General features: G+C 44.8%; 2 protein-coding genes across 7 annotated transcripts in view; one reads left to right on the plus strand and one right to left on the minus strand.

Moving 5' to 3' along the window:
• Positions 1-15,747, minus strand: part of WASF1 (WASP family member 1) — a 192,436-nt gene extending 176,689 nt beyond the window's left edge. For 3 of the 5 annotated variants that reach the window (XM_075923109.2, XM_075923102.2, XM_075923105.2), the window contains exon 1: positions 15,479-15,747. The gene's annotated coding sequence lies outside the window, so the exon portion shown is untranslated. Of the gene's footprint in view, positions 1-1,251; positions 1,345-15,478 lie in introns of all 5 variants that reach the window. The other 2 variants (XM_075923104.2, XM_075923103.2) reach the window with 1 other exon arrangement.
• The window catches only part of CDC40 (cell division cycle 40), a 57,838-nt gene continuing 54,365 nt past the window's right edge, over positions 15,722-19,194 (plus strand). The window contains exon 1 of one of the 2 annotated variants that reach the window (XM_025184742.3): positions 15,722-15,836. Coding sequence is in view for 1 of the 2 variants with exons in the window: in XM_006123197.5 (XP_006123259.2) it covers positions 18,145-18,330 (186 nt within the window). In the remaining variant the exon portion in view is untranslated. Of the gene's footprint in view, positions 15,837-17,931; positions 18,331-19,194 lie in introns of those variants that run through there. The other variant, XM_006123197.5, reaches the window with a different exon arrangement.

Consider the following 19,194-nt stretch of genomic DNA (forward strand, 5'->3'; position numbering starts at 1 on the left):
TTGCAAATATACAATTACTAAAATAAATGATATCTAACATCACTAATTAGTACTATGTCTAACAGTAAAGTATTCCATCTTCAGGTTAGTCATCACTTATGGAAAACTTTCTAAAATAGAATACTTCTAAACTACACAAATAAGAAAAAAATCAGTATATGTGTATACAATTACGCAAATTTTACATAGTTAAACTTGATAATCAATGTTTTATTAACCTTGGATAGCAGTAAGACACTTGTACACATCATCATAATATGTGCACACTCCCAATCCCACTGGGTTCTTTACATTCTAAACAAAGTAGCAAAGTGTTCTTGTTTTCCCAAATAAAGCTAACCACATTTGATTTACAGATTTATATTTTTAATTGGTTTACACAGACACTTTCAGAGTCCCTTCTTCACTTCTATGATGTTTGTACAGTTTCACAAATAATTAACACATGCTCAATTTAAAATGTGCTCTTCAAAAAGTCAGACAACACCTGAAATAGCAAGAAGTGTCTTCTCTGAATAATTTTCATTACACTTTGTTGCTCTGTTCCCCTTCACCACTCTCAGCATTCTAAGAATTATCTAACATTTTGTAGTGAACCAGCACAAGTCTCAGTATATTTGTTTTTAAAGTTGCTTGGCTTCATTCTTACTAAAGATTTTGCCAATATTTAATTACTAAGATTTTATATTTGCTATATATTGACATCTTTTTACATACAGATTTGACATCACTTGAATTAACAATGATTATTTTACCGTTACCCTGGTTCTTTAAGATGATGTACTAAGCATTGATCCCACTGAAGTTGTGCCACCACATCTTGCACACAAGATCAGAGTCTTTCAATGAGAGTCTATCACGCCTGTGCACGTACTATTGCATCTTCACACTGCCATACAAGATAACAATCCTCCTTTGGTTCCCTTGCAATACAAAGCCTATGGAGCTAAGGATTTTGAAAAAGCAGGGATGAAGGATGAATTGTAGGATCCACACTGACTACTTCATCAGAAAAAACACAACTGTGAGCAACATTCTTTGTATATTTGTCAGTGTGGATCCCTGCTGGAGGCAACAAGCAAACAACATGCATTCTACATAGCGGGAAAGAAGAGGATCAGCAGTATCATCCAGAGGTTAAAGTACTGATCTGAAACTTGGCATCAGCCCTACCAACCATGTCAAAAACACAACATTTATCAAAAAGATCCAAAGAACTCAGATGCAGAAATGTTTCTGAAAAAGACTCACAATGCTGCCTATGTTTTGGCAATATGCATCTTGATGTTCAGGCTCATCAGCTGATAACAGAAAGATTCGGACCGTGATCTGCTTGGAGTAGCTCTGCAAAGAAATGGTTTAGCCATTGATGAGCCAGATACAGTCATAAAGAGGAAGAGAAGCTTTACCAAGTGCTTTACCAAGAGGATAAGAATCATTCCTATTTTATAGATGGGGAAACAGACTAGGGATGTAAGCAACTAGTTGACTACTCAACTATCCAATAAGCTTATGTTTATTGGTGGTCACTCAACTAGTCACTTCCTCGCCCTTGCTGCCTCTATCAGAGGGAACCCATCCACCTCCCCTTGTGAGCAGCTCTTGTACATTTCAAAGGGAAGAGTGAAGTGGGATAGTGAGCGCCCCTCTCCCCCGCTTACTGATTAATTGAGTACTCGATGGAAATTCCTCATAGAGGCAGCAACACAAGGCGGAGAGGCAGGCAGTTCCACAGGATCCAGTGCTCATGGGGAGCTGGCTTAGAAGCTGGCTCCTCATAGGCACCAGATCTCATTAAACCTCCCCTCCCGCCTCCTCCCCCACCCCACGCTCAATACAGAGGCAGCATACAGAGGGGTGGGGAGCAGGAATAGCCAATAATCTAAGGCTTATCAGTTAATCGTGTAGTCGACTACATGGTGACATCCCTAGGTCATACAGCAGGTCAGTGGCAGAGCAGGGAATAGAAACCAGGATTCCTGAGTCCTAGGCCGGTGTTATATCCACTAGACAATGTTGCTCATGATACTTAATCAAATGATGAAAACGTGTGTATTTTTGACCCTTAATTGAAAATTTTTGCTTTTATTTAAATGTACCAGAGTCAACAAAAGCACTTTTTAAAATTCTAGTCAAACAAGCATTTTTTTTAGTTCACAACTATTCAGTTAGTATCTCAAGACACAGCAACTGTTCTCCACAGATGAATGACAGCAGCAAACTACCATGATGCACAGGACAGACAGAAGAACAGTAAAATGTCAATATGGATTCATACTGAAGATCTTTAATTATCTGAAAATCAAAAAGGAATAGCAGATCGCAGGGAGGAGCAGGCTGATGCCAGTGCATGTGGGGAACCAGTTTTTAAAGCCAGCTCCTCATGCATACTGGCTCCCACCCAGAGAGCTACCTGCCCCTGAGGCAGCAGTCGGGGGAGGTGGCAGGGAAATAGGAGTTGGTGCTCACAAGGAGCCTGCTTAAAAGCCTCCCCATGTGTAACCATGTAATCACTGAAATGTTCAGTGGTTATATGTTTACTTGAATAAACACATTTTTAACATCCTTAGTGGAAACATGGACAAATTGCAAAGGAAGAATAGCAAAGAAATACACAAGTATGTAGGGCTAAGGCACAAACTGAGTAACAACTTGCAAGAATCAAAAGCAATAAGAAGTATTTTAAAATACGTTAAGAGCAAGAGAAAGATGAAGGAAAGATCATATCAAATGACATAATTAGGCTGGAGTGTTTAATGCCTGTTTTGCTTCAGTCTTTACGAAAAGGTAAATTTTGACCAGATAATTTTTAAAAATTAACAATCAGCTGGAAGCAACAAAGCCAAATGAGGGAAAGAACACATCTAACTAAGATTAGATGTATTCAAGCCATCAGAGCCTGATTAAATTCACTCTAGGGTACTTAAGGAACTAACTGAAGCAACCTTGGAACTGTTAATTACCTTTGAGAACTCATAGAGAATAAGTAAGGCCCCAAAGGACTGGAGAAAGGAAAACATAGTGCCTATCTTTAAAAAGGGAAACAAGGTGGACCCTGAAAATTATAAAGCAGTTAGCCTAATGTCCATACCTGGAAAGATATTGGAACAAATTATTAAACAATCCATTTATATGCAACTAGAAAATAATAGGGTGATAAACAGCAACTAACATGGATTTATCCAGAACAAACTTAATTTTCTTTTTTGGTGTGGTTACTGGCTTAGTGGATAGGGAAAGATATAGATATACTACATCTTAATTTTAAATAAGAGTTTTGACATAGTCCCACATGATCATCATATGAATAAACTAGAGGAAGGTAGCCGAGGAAATTACTATCGGATAGGTTCACAACTTGTTGAAAGACCATACTCAAAAACTAGTTAATAGTGGTTTGCTGTCAAACTTCGGAATGTATCTAATGGACTCCACATAGGGTTCTCCCTTGGGCCAAGTATCATTCAATATTTTCATTAATTATTTAGATAAAAGTATGCTTATAAAGTTTGTGGATGACACCCTGCTAACATTTTGGAGGACAAGATTAGAATCCAAAACAACCCTGAAAAACCTAGAGAATTAGTCTGAAGCCAGCAAGATGAAATTCAAGGAAGACAAATGCACATAGGAAAGAAAAACTCAAATGCATAATTACAAAATGCAGAATAATTGGTTAGGCAAAGAACTGCTGAAAAGGTTCTATACTGCTGAAAAGCGTATAGTGGATCACAAATTGAATATAAGGGACAATGACAGTTGTGGAAAGGTCTCATACTGTGGGGTGTATTAAAATGAGTGTTATATGTAAGACGTGAGATATATGTGTGTCATGCTATTCAGCACTGATGAGGTCTCAGCTGTAGTACTGTGTCAAGTTCTTGCATCACAATCAAAAACATGGACAAATCTGAGAAAGTCCAGCAGAGCTCAACAACAATGATAAAGATTTCAAAAATATGACCTACCAGGAAAGTTTAGAAAATGAAAGTTGCTTAGTTGTTACCAGGATTGGTCAAGGTGGACTCTGCACATTGACATTCTTGGTATGAGTTGATCAATGCAGGTGAGATGATGGAATTTCTGGCAGCAGGACCTCTTAAAGCACTCAAACACTCCCAAAGTTTGAACACATTCTGAAGGCCTAACTATAAAAGGGGGCATGTCACCCATGTCTTGGGGTGTGCATCTCCAGCATGCCTTCATGGCTTTTCATGAACTGCAGGTGTGTTGCAATCAGCACTCTTTGGAGCTTTTCGGACTACTAACCAAACCAGATTAGTGAACAGTCCCTGCAAAGGAAGGTTGATTTATTTATTCTGCTCTTTTTGGGCCCACATAAGAGTCCTTATCAGTTTCCTCACTCAGCTTGGGAGGAGGGCTGGCCTTTAGAGAGAAGGTCCCTCTCTTTGAGACAAGAACCTCCCAGCTCTCCTCCTTGCTGCAGGAATTGTACTTTGAAACTCAGGTCTAGAGTTTCAGGCAGCTTCACCTCCAGCAGGCCCTCTTCTTTATCAGTCTCTCCACCCTCAGGTGGGGAGGGAGAAATTTCCCTACTAAATCATGGCTCATCAGGAGCCCTCTAAATCCCTGCAGCGTTTACAGACATCTGCACTCCTATGAATGAGGAAGCAGCACTTACAGTGGCTCCTTTTTCCAGTTCATTCCTTATTACATGCCCTAAAATCACTACAAGGCTTCAAGTCCCAGACTCTTAAAAACAAAGTAACAGGATTCCTTCTAAATATTACTTCTATATGGAACCCCTTTCCTTTCTCCTCATGTCTCTTCAGGCTTTATGTATTAAGCACCTGTCCCCAGACTTTTAAAGGGCCATGATATCTGATGCAGAGGATTGACAACTATGCGATGCAGCCCTCAATGGCAGTCTATTCACTCTGTCACAATCTTTTGCCACCTCTGTTTCTTCAACTGCTAAAGAAGAATACCAAGTAATATTGAAATTAGGATAGCAGGAGTGAAGAAAGTGGACAGGGACTAGGATTATGCAGAATCCATCTTAAAGAATTATAGTAACATTTTAAATAACCTTCATTTCTTCTTCCAGCGTCCTTTATATATACCCACTGTTTGGAGAGTTTGGCTAGAAGTATAGTAAGAAGGACCATGGCTCTGCCATACTGTTCATCAGATCTGGCTGCCAGATCCCATGCATAATCTACTGTATATTTTAGAAACTTTGTCATTCTGTCTATTTGCTCAAGAACTCCTAAAAGTTAAGAACTAGGACCACCAAATCTGGTATGCAGCTTCCTCTTATTGTAACTTAAAGCAAGGGAAAGGTTTGATTGTGCCAGGACAATTAGATGTGTTTGGAAGTTGATTGTTTCTCATAAAATGAAAAGTGGGGGAAGGGTCTGGTAGGTGGGACAGTTATACTGCAGAATGACCACAGCAGGCAAGCAAGGGGCTACAGATGGGCACAAGGACAGCTATCTACTGTCCCATTAGACTGGAAGAGGTACAATCTATTTCAGAGAGTTTGTCTGTTTGTGTCTCTGTCTGTACCCGAGCTGGTGACATGCACCCCTCTCATGGCTATGCCAAATGCAGGTAAAGGGACCATGGACAGATGCTTCTGACCTGGCCCCAAACTGCTAGGCTATGTCTACCCTCGCGGCTTCTTGTGCAAGTACGGCTATTCTTGCGCAAGAATCCGCAGAGCGTCCACACTGCCTGCCTGCTCTTGCGCAAGGAAATTTACAGTACAGCGTGGTAAGAGAGGGCTTCTTGCGCAAGAGCTATGCTCTTTTTTTTTAAACAGGTGTAAGCCCTCTTGCGCAGGAGCTCTTGCGCAAGACGGCAGTGTGGACGCTTGGCAGGGATTTCTTGCACAAGAAAGCCCTATGGCTAAAACGGCCATCATAGCTTTCTTGCGCAAGAGAGAGTCCACACTGTCATGGATTCTCTTGTGCAAAAGCACATCTCCCACATGGCAGTGTGGACATTTTCTTGCGCAAGAGTTCTTGCACAAGAACCCTTGCACAAGATTTTCTTGTGCAAGAAGCCGCCAGTGTAGACATAGCCCTACAGTGAGAGAGGACTGGGGTTGTCCTATCTCCCCAGAGCCACTTGCACAATTAATCCCTCATCCCTAGCCCAACCCCGGAACAATTATTTAAATGAAGAAAAACAAAACTTACTTGAGTTAAGGACACAACCAACACCAAGTAAATATAGTAATTATCTTTATAAGTGTGAACTGAACTCCATTTTTTGTAATTCAATGTTCTATTCTTTCCTAAGAATAAGTTTAGCACAAGGTACAGATGAAACAACCATTCTTGTGCAATGGGTTCTAAGAAGAATAGGAGGATAGAGGAAGCTCCTCTATAACACTATTGAGTAGATAATCTAAACCAGGGGTGGACAATAATTTTTGATGGAGAGCCACTCCAAGATTTTGGAAAGTGGTCGAGGGCCGCACTCTTCCATGATATTAATGGAGGAGGTGCAGGGTCTGGGATTGAGGTTGGGTGCAGAAGGGAACTTGAGGTAAAGGATTCGGGTACAGAAGAGTCTGGGAGGTAGTTTAACTGAAGGAGGCAGTTGTGACTTCAGGCAGGTTACTGGGGAGCAGGGGTTTGGGTTGTGACCTAGGGCAGGAGGAAATTGTGATCTGGGGCACGGGATTGGGGTGCAGGGTCTAGGGGCAGGTATGGGCTCAGGATGGGAGCAGATGATTTGGGTTATGTGGGATGGTGGGGTAAAGTGCTGTAGGGAGGATCTGGCATGCCAGAGGGGGGGATCTGGCCAGGAGACTTATCTGTGAGACTCCCAGCCAGCAGCCCAGCATATTTCTCAAGCAGGAGCTTGTCCCACCCCCTCACAGGCTGCAGGGCCATGTGTTCTGGGAATAAGAGCCTGAGGGGAGGAGGGAGTGATGCTTCGCTTTCTGCCTGTTGTTGAAACAAGCAGCTCCCATTGGCCAGAAACCTGCCAAAGGGATGGTGCTGGGGGCAGGAGCAGCACCACCATTCCCTTCCTCCTGCTCACAAACAGCCCAGCAACCACTTTTCTGAGTAGAGTGTGGAGAGTGGGGCATGGAGGGGAGTCGGTCTCAGGCTCCCTGCTATGTCTGCGAGCTGAATCCAGTCTATGGAGGGTGTTTTGCCACACCTGGTCTAACCTAGCTAGAGGGGGACTGTGCTGAATGGCTGCCCTTTAGGGTTACCTGCATAGGAGAGAAATAACTTAGAGGACCTTAAGTTTTAATTCAATCCTGATAATGAGTGTTCTTGTTTCAACTAAGGAATATAAGAGATTCCTCTTTATGTATCTCAGGTTTTGAAAAGAATACTGGACATATAGCTTACAAAAATTGTCTTATAGAATGATTTTAAAAGAACAGCTTGCAAATCAGGGGGACATAAGTTGCATTAAAATTAAGGTCAAATTCCACAAAGAAACAAGTGGAATTCTTTTTTTAATAAATAAAATCTTTTTAAAAAAAAGTTTATCACCAATATTGTAGCCAGACACGAACCCCATCTTGTCGTCCCCCCCACCCCTAGAGAGCAAGAGAAAGACAGTCAGCCTTTGATGCCCTGGGAACGCAGGTGTGCTGCCTGTCCCTGACTCTACCATAAAACAGAAAACAGACAGTAAATGGGCTAGCTGACGACCCGGGGCCTCCCGTCGCCCTGATGGCTAGTACCAGTAATTGACACGCCTGCACTGTCCCAGGAGAGGAATCTTCGCCCATCACATACCAGAGGTGCCCATTGTCTACATTTTCCCAGGTGTGAATTATGCTTTGCACCCTTCATGGGAAACTTGGCATTCAAAGCCATTTTTCCTAATTGGCCACTTGAGACCAGCAAGAAGCCTACATGACCCAAGGGGTAGAAAGAGGGGTTTAGTAGCCCACCCCATTTGAGCTCCAATCATCTATACCTGCTGGCAGGTATCGATTGTCTCCCAAGGTCTGTGGGACGCCCAACCTCGTCCTACTTTTTCCCGAGGGATTGAGAGAAAGAAGCTGGCCACACCAAGTCTGGAACGCAGGGGTGAGAATTATACCTGCTAGGTGTCTATTTTGCATGCATTTAATAAGAGCTCAGAGAACCAAAAGGGTTTCATGGTACCTGTAAGTGACTTATTAGTGTAATTTCTGTCCTGTCCTTTGTAGTGGTTGTGTTATCTGTAACACAGCAGTAGCATTTAACAACTAAGTTTACCCTGTAACAATAAAATAGTAACTGTTTAAGCTTTAACCTGACTCCTTCAGTTGCTGTAACAGAACCAAGCACAATTTTAAAAGAACTTCAGCTGGTCATAAGGGACAGATAGAGGGAGAGCTTGGGCGTTTTGGATCGTGTCGCTTCCAGGGGACAGATCCGTTGGGGCACCTCTCAGCCTCCCCAGGCTGCCCGCTGCGAAGGGATTTCTGTATCCTAGCAGCTAAAATCTGAGGTGTTATAAGCTCTCCCTGTAAACTTATTGGGGCGCCCGTCAACCTCCTCCAGGTTGCCCGCTGTAAGGGACCCCGGTTTCAGCAGCTGAAGTCTCAGGTGTATAACACACACACACACACACACACCACTCACTGCCCTGACCGTCGGCTGACAAATATACGTGAAAAATGAATTCATAACAGAAATATGAAATGTTGCTATAGCTTCTAAGAAGACCTTAATGGAAACCCATTGCTTTTTAGTGGAGCAAGTATTCTAAAATAAATTGCATGGGAATAAAAACTGGATCACCATTCTTAGGCACCCATAAAAAAATCTTTTCAACTTAGAGTAGATAGTTTCCTCAAATTAATTAGAACTTGCTGCATCTCAAAAGACCATGATTTTTCTAATTCTATCAAATGCCTAATGCCCAGGCTATCAGATCTACGGCGTATCTTTTTTTTAAAAAAATGAATGGAGATGCCTATCTCCTAGAACTGGAAGGGACCTTGAAAGGTCATTGGGTTTCTTAGGAAACTTGGCCATACCCATGAAAAGTAAAATAATTCTGGACAATGAATGTTTCTGGATGAGAAAGTTCTGGATTAGAGAGGTTCAACCTGCAATACATTGCTAACATATTCATAATCACTTGAACTACTGAATACTGCACCTTGGGAAGAAATGCTTTGAGATCCAGATGGACGGCTGTTAATTCTAACATGTTTATGTGTAACAGCGATTCTCTGCTGCTCCAAAAATCTCAAATGATAAGATTGAAGAGATATGTTTCCAATCTATTATGAGCACAGCTGTGGTAACTCTTAATATTGGAGGAGCCGGGTTGAACAAACCTCCCTTGAGGACATTTCGTCATTTCAGTCACAATGTCAGAGACAGATCAATTTTTCTTGGAACAGTAAATAGTCTTAGTCAAACCATTCTAAGTTTGAAGTTCCTTCATAGCCAGTGTTGAGCCTGGCATATGGAGTCACATATGCCTCGAGTAAAAAGAAGGCGATGATAGTTTTGGACCTGACCAGAGAACTTAGCTACTGGTAGCAGAGTCAACTTGGAACCAGAATTCAGTGCTGTGAACGAAGCTTTCATTACTGACATTTTCTTGGAATAAAATGTGCTCAGAGCTAGTTCAGGTTTCCTATCCTTCCTTTCAGAAGCCTCATAATTACTGGGGTCCCAAATGCTTGATTGACAACATCTCCCTTAACAAAAAATCCTGAAATCAGGTCTTCCTCTCCTTCTGGGCTTGAGTAGTAAATGTACTATACATAGTACAGTATGCCGGAAAGTGACACTCACCTAGGAATTTCAGGCCCTGTGATGGATAGAAGGAGTACTGGACAGTACTCGGTGACTAGCAGGTTAAATTCAAATAGCTAGCCAGGATGTTGGCAGGGGGCCCGAAGAACCAATGGGATACAGTGCTGAAATTTAAAATTCTGCTGCCTTTCTCTTTGTGTGAATTCTAAATCAAGGGCCAAAGGGAGCACATGCAGTACTCAGAATTACCATGCCTATATAAGAAATATTGGACATGGGAGTGAACTGGGCCTTGAAGGACGGAACGGCACGGATCATGAGTAGAAGGAAAACGTGTATTTAATCTGAGGGTATTTTTCTGTGTTTTAGTTATTTGGTTAAACTTCTCTTTGTGAATGTATGCCTTCTCTTCCCCCATTCACTATCTAAGAGTATACCCCAAGATGTTCTCTGTGTTTTAATTTGTTTTACTCAGTTACTCTAAAACACCTAGCAACCAAGCATGCTTTATCAAGTATATCTTTTTGTTGTGTTAATTAAACTACCTTTTCTAAGGTGATGATTTGATTCTTATGTCCTGGAAAGAAACAGGAGGTCTATCTGTGTATGCGTTCCTAAGACTAAGAGGTCAGCTACCAGACACTACAGTTTGTTTTCTCTTTGTTTTTTTAAGCTCTCTTGTGGTAAAAAAGCTTGGGGGTACCCCTCTGAAGGAAGTACAAGTGCTTTCTTCATGGGTTCAAGAAGAGCGAGCTTTTCTTTCATTTCACCTGGTACTGGCAGCTACTCTCCCAAAAGTCAGTGACTTTAGGCTATGCTTACAAAAATTCCCTATAAAGGCAAATTTTTTAAGATCTCTTGCGAGCCCCCATCTTTTGCACTCAGAGTTCCAGAGGGAAGAACAGCCCTGTAAGCACATTTTGGAAGTCGAAAACACAGCTGGACATGACACACACCTCTTAAAGCCGGGATCCATCATTTCTGTACGGGCAACCATTCCTACTCAAAGCTAAACTCTTAATATAAAGAAATAACTATAAAACATATTATCAATAGCTAGTTAAAAGGTTAAGGTAAAAAGGCGCCTATATATTACATAAATATGGGTCCAAGAGTATTAGAGGTTCATATCCTTTTACTGCTACCATTGGAAAGAACTAATACAGCAATGGTTACCATACCCCTTTTCATAGCCATGAGCTCAAAACATGTTCAAATGCTGAGGCGAGAGGAATGCATGAGCACAACAACTGGGACTGCTAACTGGTACTGTAAGTTGTTACTGTCCCAGCTGCATCAGTCAGCACGTCACAACAGTAGAAACAGGACATTTAGACATGAACTGGGCATGTTTAGTCTTGAGTAAAGAAGAGTGAGGGGTAATCTGATAACCATCTTCAAATATGCTCAGGGCTGCTTTAAAGAGGACAATGATCAGTGGTTCTCCATGTCCACAGAAAGTAGGACAAGAAGTAATCAGCTTAGTCTGCAGCAAGGGAGATTTAGATTACATAGAAGGGGAGGAAATTCAGATTATAAGAATAGGAAGCCTATTCTAGCACTTAACAAGGGGCATTGTGGAATCTCCATCATTGTCCAACTCTTCTTAAAAATCTCCTAACAACTATCAAGGATGGTACTTGGTCTTTTCTCAATGTAGGAGGCTAGAATAGATGATCTCTTGATGTTCCTTCCAACCCTACATTTCTATTATTCTCTAATAAGTCTGTGTAGAGCTTTTTATTTGTTACATTTTATTCAATTAAAACTAGATGCTCAGATGACATGTTTTATCCATCCATATGTTTCCTATCATTTTTATAACAGAATTGAAGTTACTGCAACCTGCTAACTCAAAAAAGAGTATCTGAAGCATCACTAAAGATTCAGCTGTCTCATGAATCTGCTGGAGCCTCTCTCTAACAACTTCCCACCACCAAAGCTTTTCCCTGTTGCCTTTCATGGAAGTGGGGAAAGTATCCAGCAGTTGGGAGGTAATGGGACACTGCACTGCTCAAAACAGCAGTGTAGATGTGGGAGTTTGGGAAGCATGGTTTGGCCATGGAAAGAATCGTGTAGGACACATACTAAAGATGTCAAGTACCGGTTAATTGAATAGTCGAGTAACCTCATGACATTTTATCGGTTAGTTGACTATTCTATAGTCCCTAGGGGCCAGCAGCTATTGTATCAGAGGCAGCAGCGAGGGGTGCCAGGTGGTAGCTGGTCTGCAAGGGGGAGCCAGTTTAAAAACCAGCTCCCCTTGCAGACCAGCTGCTGCTCCTGAGAAAGAGGCAGCAGTGTAGGGTGGCAGCAGTCCCTGTCTAGGCTAGGTCTGAGCTCCCAGATCCGGTACAAGCCAGAACTGAGCTGAGCTGCCTGCCCAACTGGATCTTAATATACTTGAAAAGCAGTGCTACAGCAGGGGTAGGTCCTGGACCTGTCGCAAGCCAGGACTGAGCCAGGCTGCTGGCCAGCCTACTAAAAAATTTATTGGCAGCGAAGGAAGGAAAATGCATGTACAGGCAGTCCCCGGGTTACGTACAAGATAGGGACTGTAGGTTTGTTCTTAAGTTGAATCTGTATGTAAGTCAGAACTGGCATCCAGATTCAGCCGCTGCTGAAACTGACCAGCGGCTGACTACAGGAAGCCCGAGGCACAGTTGCTCTGCCCCGGGCTTCCTGGAATCAGCCGCTGACCAGTTTCAACAGCAGCTGAATCTGGACGCCTGGGACAGAGCAGTTGGGGCGCTGCCAGGTAGGTCCCCGCAGCGCCGCACCTCGGCGCTGCGGGGACCAACCCGGCAGCACCCCAACTGCTCTACCCCAGGCATCCCCAAGTCAGCCGCTGCTGAAACTGATCAGCGGCTGATTCCAGGAAGCCCGGGGCAGACCAACTTTGCCTCGGGCTTCCTGTAGTCAGCCGCTGGTCAGTTTCAGCAGCGGCTGACTTGGGGACGCCTGGGGCAGAGCAGCTGGGGTGCTGCTGGATTGGCTCTATCACAGGCGTCCCGAGAAAAGCCTGGTCTGCTGCAGACCAGGGGGGGGGCGGGGGGGGGGGGGGGGCGCACTAGCTGCGCCCCCCCCCCCCAGCAGACCAGGGAGATGCAGAGCAAGCCGCGGAGGACCCGGGCGGGGGGACCACCCAGACGCGCCGCGGTCCCGCCGCCCAGGTCCTCCACGGCTTTGCTCCACGTCTCCCTGGTCTGCTGGGCTCCCCCCCCAGCAGACCAGGGAGACGCGGAGCAAAGCCGCGGAGGACCCGGGCGGCGGGACCGCCCAGCAGACCAGGGAGACACGGAGCAGCTTTTCTCGCTCCGGAGGACACAGGACCGCGGCGCGTCTGGGCGGTCCCGCTGCCCGCGTCCTCCGGGGTGAGAAAAGCCCCGTTCGTAAGTACGGATCTGACATAAGTCAGATCCGCATAACCTGGGGACTGCCTGTAGTCTATATCATTATCCCATAATCTTTTGCTTATCAGTTAATCGACTATACTAGTACATATCTTAAGGTTCTGATGTGTCTGCTCACCAAAGCTGTATCTCACCTTCTACACCAGGGGTTCTCAACATTTTTTCCTTCTGAGGCCTCACCTCTCAATATACTATAAAAAAATGGCACTGCACACCTGTACCCCAACAGCTGTGTTTCCGTATAACCAATCAATTGAAAGCCGGAGCTGGTGTTAGGGGATACCAAGCATCCAAGGCTCTACAAAAGCTAAATTATTTGGGCTTTGGCTTTAGATCTCAGCAGCAGGGTCCAAGCTTTGGCTTTCTATCCAATACTCACTGGTTTCCAGCACCATTCCTGCTCTCTGGTTTATTTTGTTGGACCTCCTGAAACTGGCTCACGGCCCTCCGAAGAGGTCCCATTGTTGAGAATCATTGTTCTTTACCACTGTTTATAGACACGCTACTTGGACATGCAATATCTGTACTCTACAACCACCACAAATGTAGACCTACCCATTGTTTTAGTTCTGAAGAATGTGTTGACAACATACCTCACTGGAAGTAGCAGGTGGACAATAGCAAATTTACACTAGCAAATAATTCTAAAGGTTGTACTGTGACTTTACTCCAGACCCTTAAATGATTACACTTTACTATAATATCTTAAGCACAACAGAGTTTAACTAAAAGCTGTAGTTTCCACCATGATAGTACGAGATTAATATACACAGATTGATTTAACAGAGATTCAGCATTAAGAAAATATTGCTTTTATATAAATTGAATGATTTGCAGCATAATACTTGAGATACAATATTTAAATAGCAATGTTACACCAAAGATTAGTTTGACAAACAGACTTTGAAATACATTATTACCTTTCAACAACTATACCATGCAACTACAGACAACACCCTGTAGGTGCATACCAGGAAAACAAGGAATGCACTTTTATAGAATCACCTAACAATTGCTGGCAGGCAGTATGAGAGTCAATGACAGCTGTATTCTCAAAATTAACAAATCACATATGGGGTAACTCACATCTGGTGTTTAAGAAGAAGGTAAATCACAAAACTTGTTTTGCTATTGTACCATACATAGTCCATTTATAAAGATGAAATAAAAGTTGTACACATCAAATGTCAAAATAAAAAAAGGTTTAGAAAACAGAAATTTCCCCTAAAACAAGTCTTGCAGTTATTTTTATGTCAATATTATTTCTGCTACTTTGGTTCTAGAGAGGCCATGATCACTAAAAAAAAAATTAAAAACAGCATGTAAGAAATATAAAAGCCTCATGCTGCATTTTCTACTTGCTATGCTTTACTCTTGTTGATACCTTCAAAGGAATCCAGTGGGTTTCCTTTAAAACTGAAATATTTGCTAGAAATGTGAAAATTCAACATCAGAAAGCAAACTAAAACATCTAATTACTATATTTATTTCTGATTCCAAAACACAAAACTGAATGAAACAAAATCATTCATAGACACATGAATAATAGATCTAGAAGGACTTCCTACATGCTTAAGATACAAGTACAGATTACTTTGGGCTATTACATTTTATAATTATTGTAGCCACACGTTAAACTGGCACAGAGGGATGGATGTTTTGGTGGCTGGAGGAGGCGGAGGGCTACATGGTGTTGGGATTGCTGTTTGGAGGTCTTTTGCTCACAGGCAACAGCGGAACAATGGTAGCAATCTTTCAAATTGGCAGCTATTTCCAGTGAGTATGATTGAATCTGCTTCTCTTCAAAAGGCAAATCGCATCTAGCTCCATCATCCATTCCCACCTCTGGCCTCTACAGTCCTCATTACATAAATTAAGCGGAGGTGGCTGGGTCAGGGTAGTAGCGAGCGTCTTGTGACAACCAACGAACGCCCCCCCATCAATTACTGACCCCAACAATGGAAAGGTCCCGCCCCGTGAGTGAGGCTCTGCACTGGGTGCTGCACTTGGAGGCGGGGGGGGGGGGGAGACATTTCGCTGCTAAAAGTGCAAAACCACCCTCACCCCGCAGCCAGAGGCGAGGAACTGACACACCTGTCCCTGCAACAGCCGGAGGAGGCTCGGCGCTCACCCCCCACCCACACCCAAACACCAGCTGCAGCCAGCTAGAGAGGGACCCCACTGGCTCACCCCCATTGCTCCCTTCACCCCAGGGCAGATGGGGGGCACCCTGAGGGGGGAAGGATGGCGAAGGTGTCACTCTGGGTGGGGATGGAAGGATGGCGGGGGCCGATGAAGGGCCGCTGCCCTCCCCGCGGTGGGCGCAGGTCACGGCGGAGGAGGCGCAGACTGCGGGGCACTTACTCTCGCCGCTCAGCGCGCTGCTCCCCTCACACCTTCATGCCGCCGACCAGCCCCGCCCTCTCAGCGCCCCCGAGGCTCGCGCTGCTCCCTGCTCGCTACGAATCCGAAGTTCAAACGGCTCCTTCCAACCGCCTCACCCTGCTGGAGAGACTCGCTGTGGAGGGGAAGGACCCGAACCCGGCGCGAGCTGGGGGGCGGCGGCGCGGAGCTCCCCAAAGGCTTCACAATAGACACAGAGCGGCGCGTGTGTGTGCGCGTGGGAGGAGGGGCTTCTCCCCGGCCCGGACACACTCGCCAAGCGTGTGGCGGCTGTTTACTCAACACCTGACCGGCCTTCGCCGCCTCCCCTAGGAACTAGGTGAATGCCTCCCCCAAAATCCGTGACATTGAGTATTAGGGAGCCCCGATTTCTCCACACACCCCCTCAAAATGGCAGGTGGTATAGTCCAGTTCGTTCGCTATTCGAGCTGGGGGGGAGGGGCCGAAGGCATTGTGACGTATTCTAAAGCCGGCTTCGGGCAGCCAATGGGAATGGGAAAGGAGTGGTTAGACGGAGAGTGGGTGGAGCTGCTTGTTGCTCCAAAGAGAGTGGGAGGGGCTGTTTCCATCGAGTGTCTCCTGCTGTACTTAGCGCAGCGTGACCTCGTGGTTAGTGCGCAGATGCAAGGTTTCTGTTCGAGGGTCCTGGCGGTACGCAGAACTCTCTGAATATGTGCATGCATCGGTGTGTATGAAATAGGGCAGTTAAAAGTTACTTATCTGACGGAATAGTAATAGAAATGTAGCCGTGTTAGTCTGGTGTAGCTGAAGCAAAATGCAGGACTATGTAGCACTTTAAAGACTAACAAAATGGTTTATTAGATGATGAGCTTTCGTGGGTCAGACCCACTTCCTCAGATCAAATAGTGGAAGAAAATAGTCACAACCATATATACCAAAGGATACAATTAAAAAAATGAACACATATGAAAAGGACAAATCACATTTCAGAACAGAAGGGGGATGGGGGGGAGGAAGGTAAGTGTCTGTGAGTTAATGATATTAGAGGTGATAATTGGGGAAGCTATCTTTGTAATGGGTAAGGTAGTTGGGGTCTTTGTTCAATTCCCCCCCTCCCCCCCCCCCCCCCCCCGAGTGTCGAATTTTAGCATGAATGACAGTTCAGAGGATTCCCTTTCAAGTGCAGATGTAAAAGGTCTTTGTAGCAGAATGCAGGTAGATAAGTCGTTGAGACAGTGTCCTTTCTGGTTGAAATGGCAAGAAATTGTTTTTTCTTTGTGATCCTGTCTGATATCTGTTTTGTGGGCATTAATCCTTTGGCAACGTGTCTGAGACGTTTGTCCAATGTACATAGCAGATGGACACTTTTGGCACATGATAGCATAAATTATATTTCTGGATGCGCAGGAATATGTGTTCTTGATCTTATAACTCACTTGGTTAGGTCCAATAATGGTATCAGCAGATATCACCCTTACCTGAGGGAGAGGGTGAAATCCATGTGTGTGAGAAGAAGTGACAATGCATGCGTTGTTATCAACTGCATAAATTTCATATTGAAACCAACAAAGCAATTGATGGATTGCAACAATCAGGTTGACATTAGTGCTGCCTTGGACAGTAGAAGATGTCGGTTGCAGAAGAAGCCAACCTGTGGTGATTCATAGGTTTCAAGACCTTATTTCCAACACATTAATTTCCAATCTGAATTTGTCTAGTTTCAGTGTTGGATGATCACTTACCGGTATATCATTTTCTACTAGAGTGAATGCAATCCAGCGGTTGGAGGTTGAAATTAGGCAAATTGTGTTTTCGGTTTTCCTAGATGCGTTGGAATAAAGGGAAGCAGAAGTGTAGAGTTCATATTATGGCAATATTTTGTTTATAATTTACAGATAAAATATTGAACCAAGCATCTAAAACCTTGATTCAAGGTTGTTTTTTGGGGGGGGGGAGTTTAAGCACACATGTGAGTAACGGGTAGAATCCTGCAAATTCTTGGATATCTGCTTTATATCCACAGATGTGAATGCAGATTCCGTGGTTCATTTTTGCAGATACAAATACAGATTTTGTATCCATGAAGGGTTCTCTGGCTATGGGACCAGCTCCGTAGCACAAACAATGTTTGGAAAATCAGTATCTATTGAAAGAGCTTATGCTTACTGTGTATCTACCACTACAGTACCTTCCATGGATGATTAGCAGTACCATGCCATCCTGGTTCATTAGTCTTATTCTCAAGATCTTTTTAGTTGTGGGGGTTTTACTATGTAATTCTTTAAGTATTTATTTGGTAGGGAAAGAGTGCTTGTCATTCCGCGGGAACAGGGAAAGAGCCTTTTTCTTGTGAAACCTGCTTAGACCCCGCAAGACCCATCACATTCGACCTGTCCTGCTGCGGCGCGTTGCACGCTGGGATTTGCAGTCCTTCCTGTGAGTCCTGAAAGATTAACCCTATTTCAGCACCTTGGGAAGGGAACTCTGCTTCCCAAAATCATGTTTCGTAAAAGACGCAGAAAATTATAAGTATTTTATGTTAAAAACTCGCATTTAAGTAATTTCCATTCAGTCGCAACAAAGCGCAAATCAATCGGATCAGAGGAGCTTATGTAACTGGCAGGACGCGTTTGTTCCGGGTGCTCCCGCGGTTCCTCCTCGCGAAGATGTCGGCAGCTATCGCCGCGCTCGCCTCCTACGGCGGCTCCGACTCGGGCTCCGACTCGGACACCGAGGGAAGCTCCCGCCGCCCGGCGCTGGTGGCCAGCCGGGACGCGGTGCTGCACCTCGCTTCGCCGCCCCCTGGCCCGCAGGCCTTGGCGGTGGACGCGGCCCCGGAGGTGGCTGTGAAGGTAGGAGGGAGAGGAAGGGCCTGGGCTGGGACGGGCCGATCCCTTCCAACCCCCTGCGCCGCGCTGCTGGGCCGGTGCCAGGCGGGGGACAGCTGCGCGGGGAGGGTTGCCCCTTATTGTGTGTCTCGCTTGGGCGCTTCAGGGGAGGCCGCCTGCGGCCTTGGCGCCCTCAGCTGCGCCACTGGGGGCTCGGGGTGGAGGCTCAGGTTGCTGGACAGGCATTCGGGGCTGGCAGGGGCTCGGTCCGGAGCGCGCTCATATCTCGGTACCCGACCCCTTGAGTTGCAGGCAGGTGTGGGGGTGGATCTTTCTCTCAGTTCTCTTCTGCTGTGGCACCTTCTTAACCAGATTGAAGTCTTAGGCCTTGTCGCTGAGCTTCCAAATCAGGTCTTGCACCGTTCAGATCGCTTTCGGGAGAAAGGTGCCTACGATGTGATATGTGCATGCTGGTGAAAGGGGGAGAATCCGCTTCTCGTGTTACCCAAGGGCTACGTCTAGACTGGCATGAATTTCCGGAAATGCTTTTAACGGAAAAGTTTTCTGTTAAAAGCATTTTCGGAAAAGCGCGTCTAGATTGGCACGGACGCTTTTCCGCAAAAGCACTTTTTGCGGAAAAGCGTCTGCAGCCAATCTAGACGTGCTTTTCCGCAAAAAAGCCCCGATCGCCATTTTCGCAGTCGGGGCTTTTTTGTGGAAAACAAATCTCTGCTGTCTACATTGGCCCTTTTGCGCAAAAGTTTTTCGGAAAAAGACTTTTGCCCGAATGGGAGCAGCATAGTATTTCCGCAAAAGCACTGACAATCTTACATGAGATCGTCAGTGCTTTTGCGGAAATTCAAGCGGCCAGTGTAGACAGCTGGCAAG

Source organism: Pelodiscus sinensis, chromosome 3 (genome assembly GCF_052426305.1).
Source record: "Pelodiscus sinensis isolate ZL-2025 chromosome 3, ASM5242630v1, whole genome shotgun sequence".
NCBI classification, from domain to species: domain Eukaryota; kingdom Metazoa; phylum Chordata; order Testudines; family Trionychidae; genus Pelodiscus; species Pelodiscus sinensis.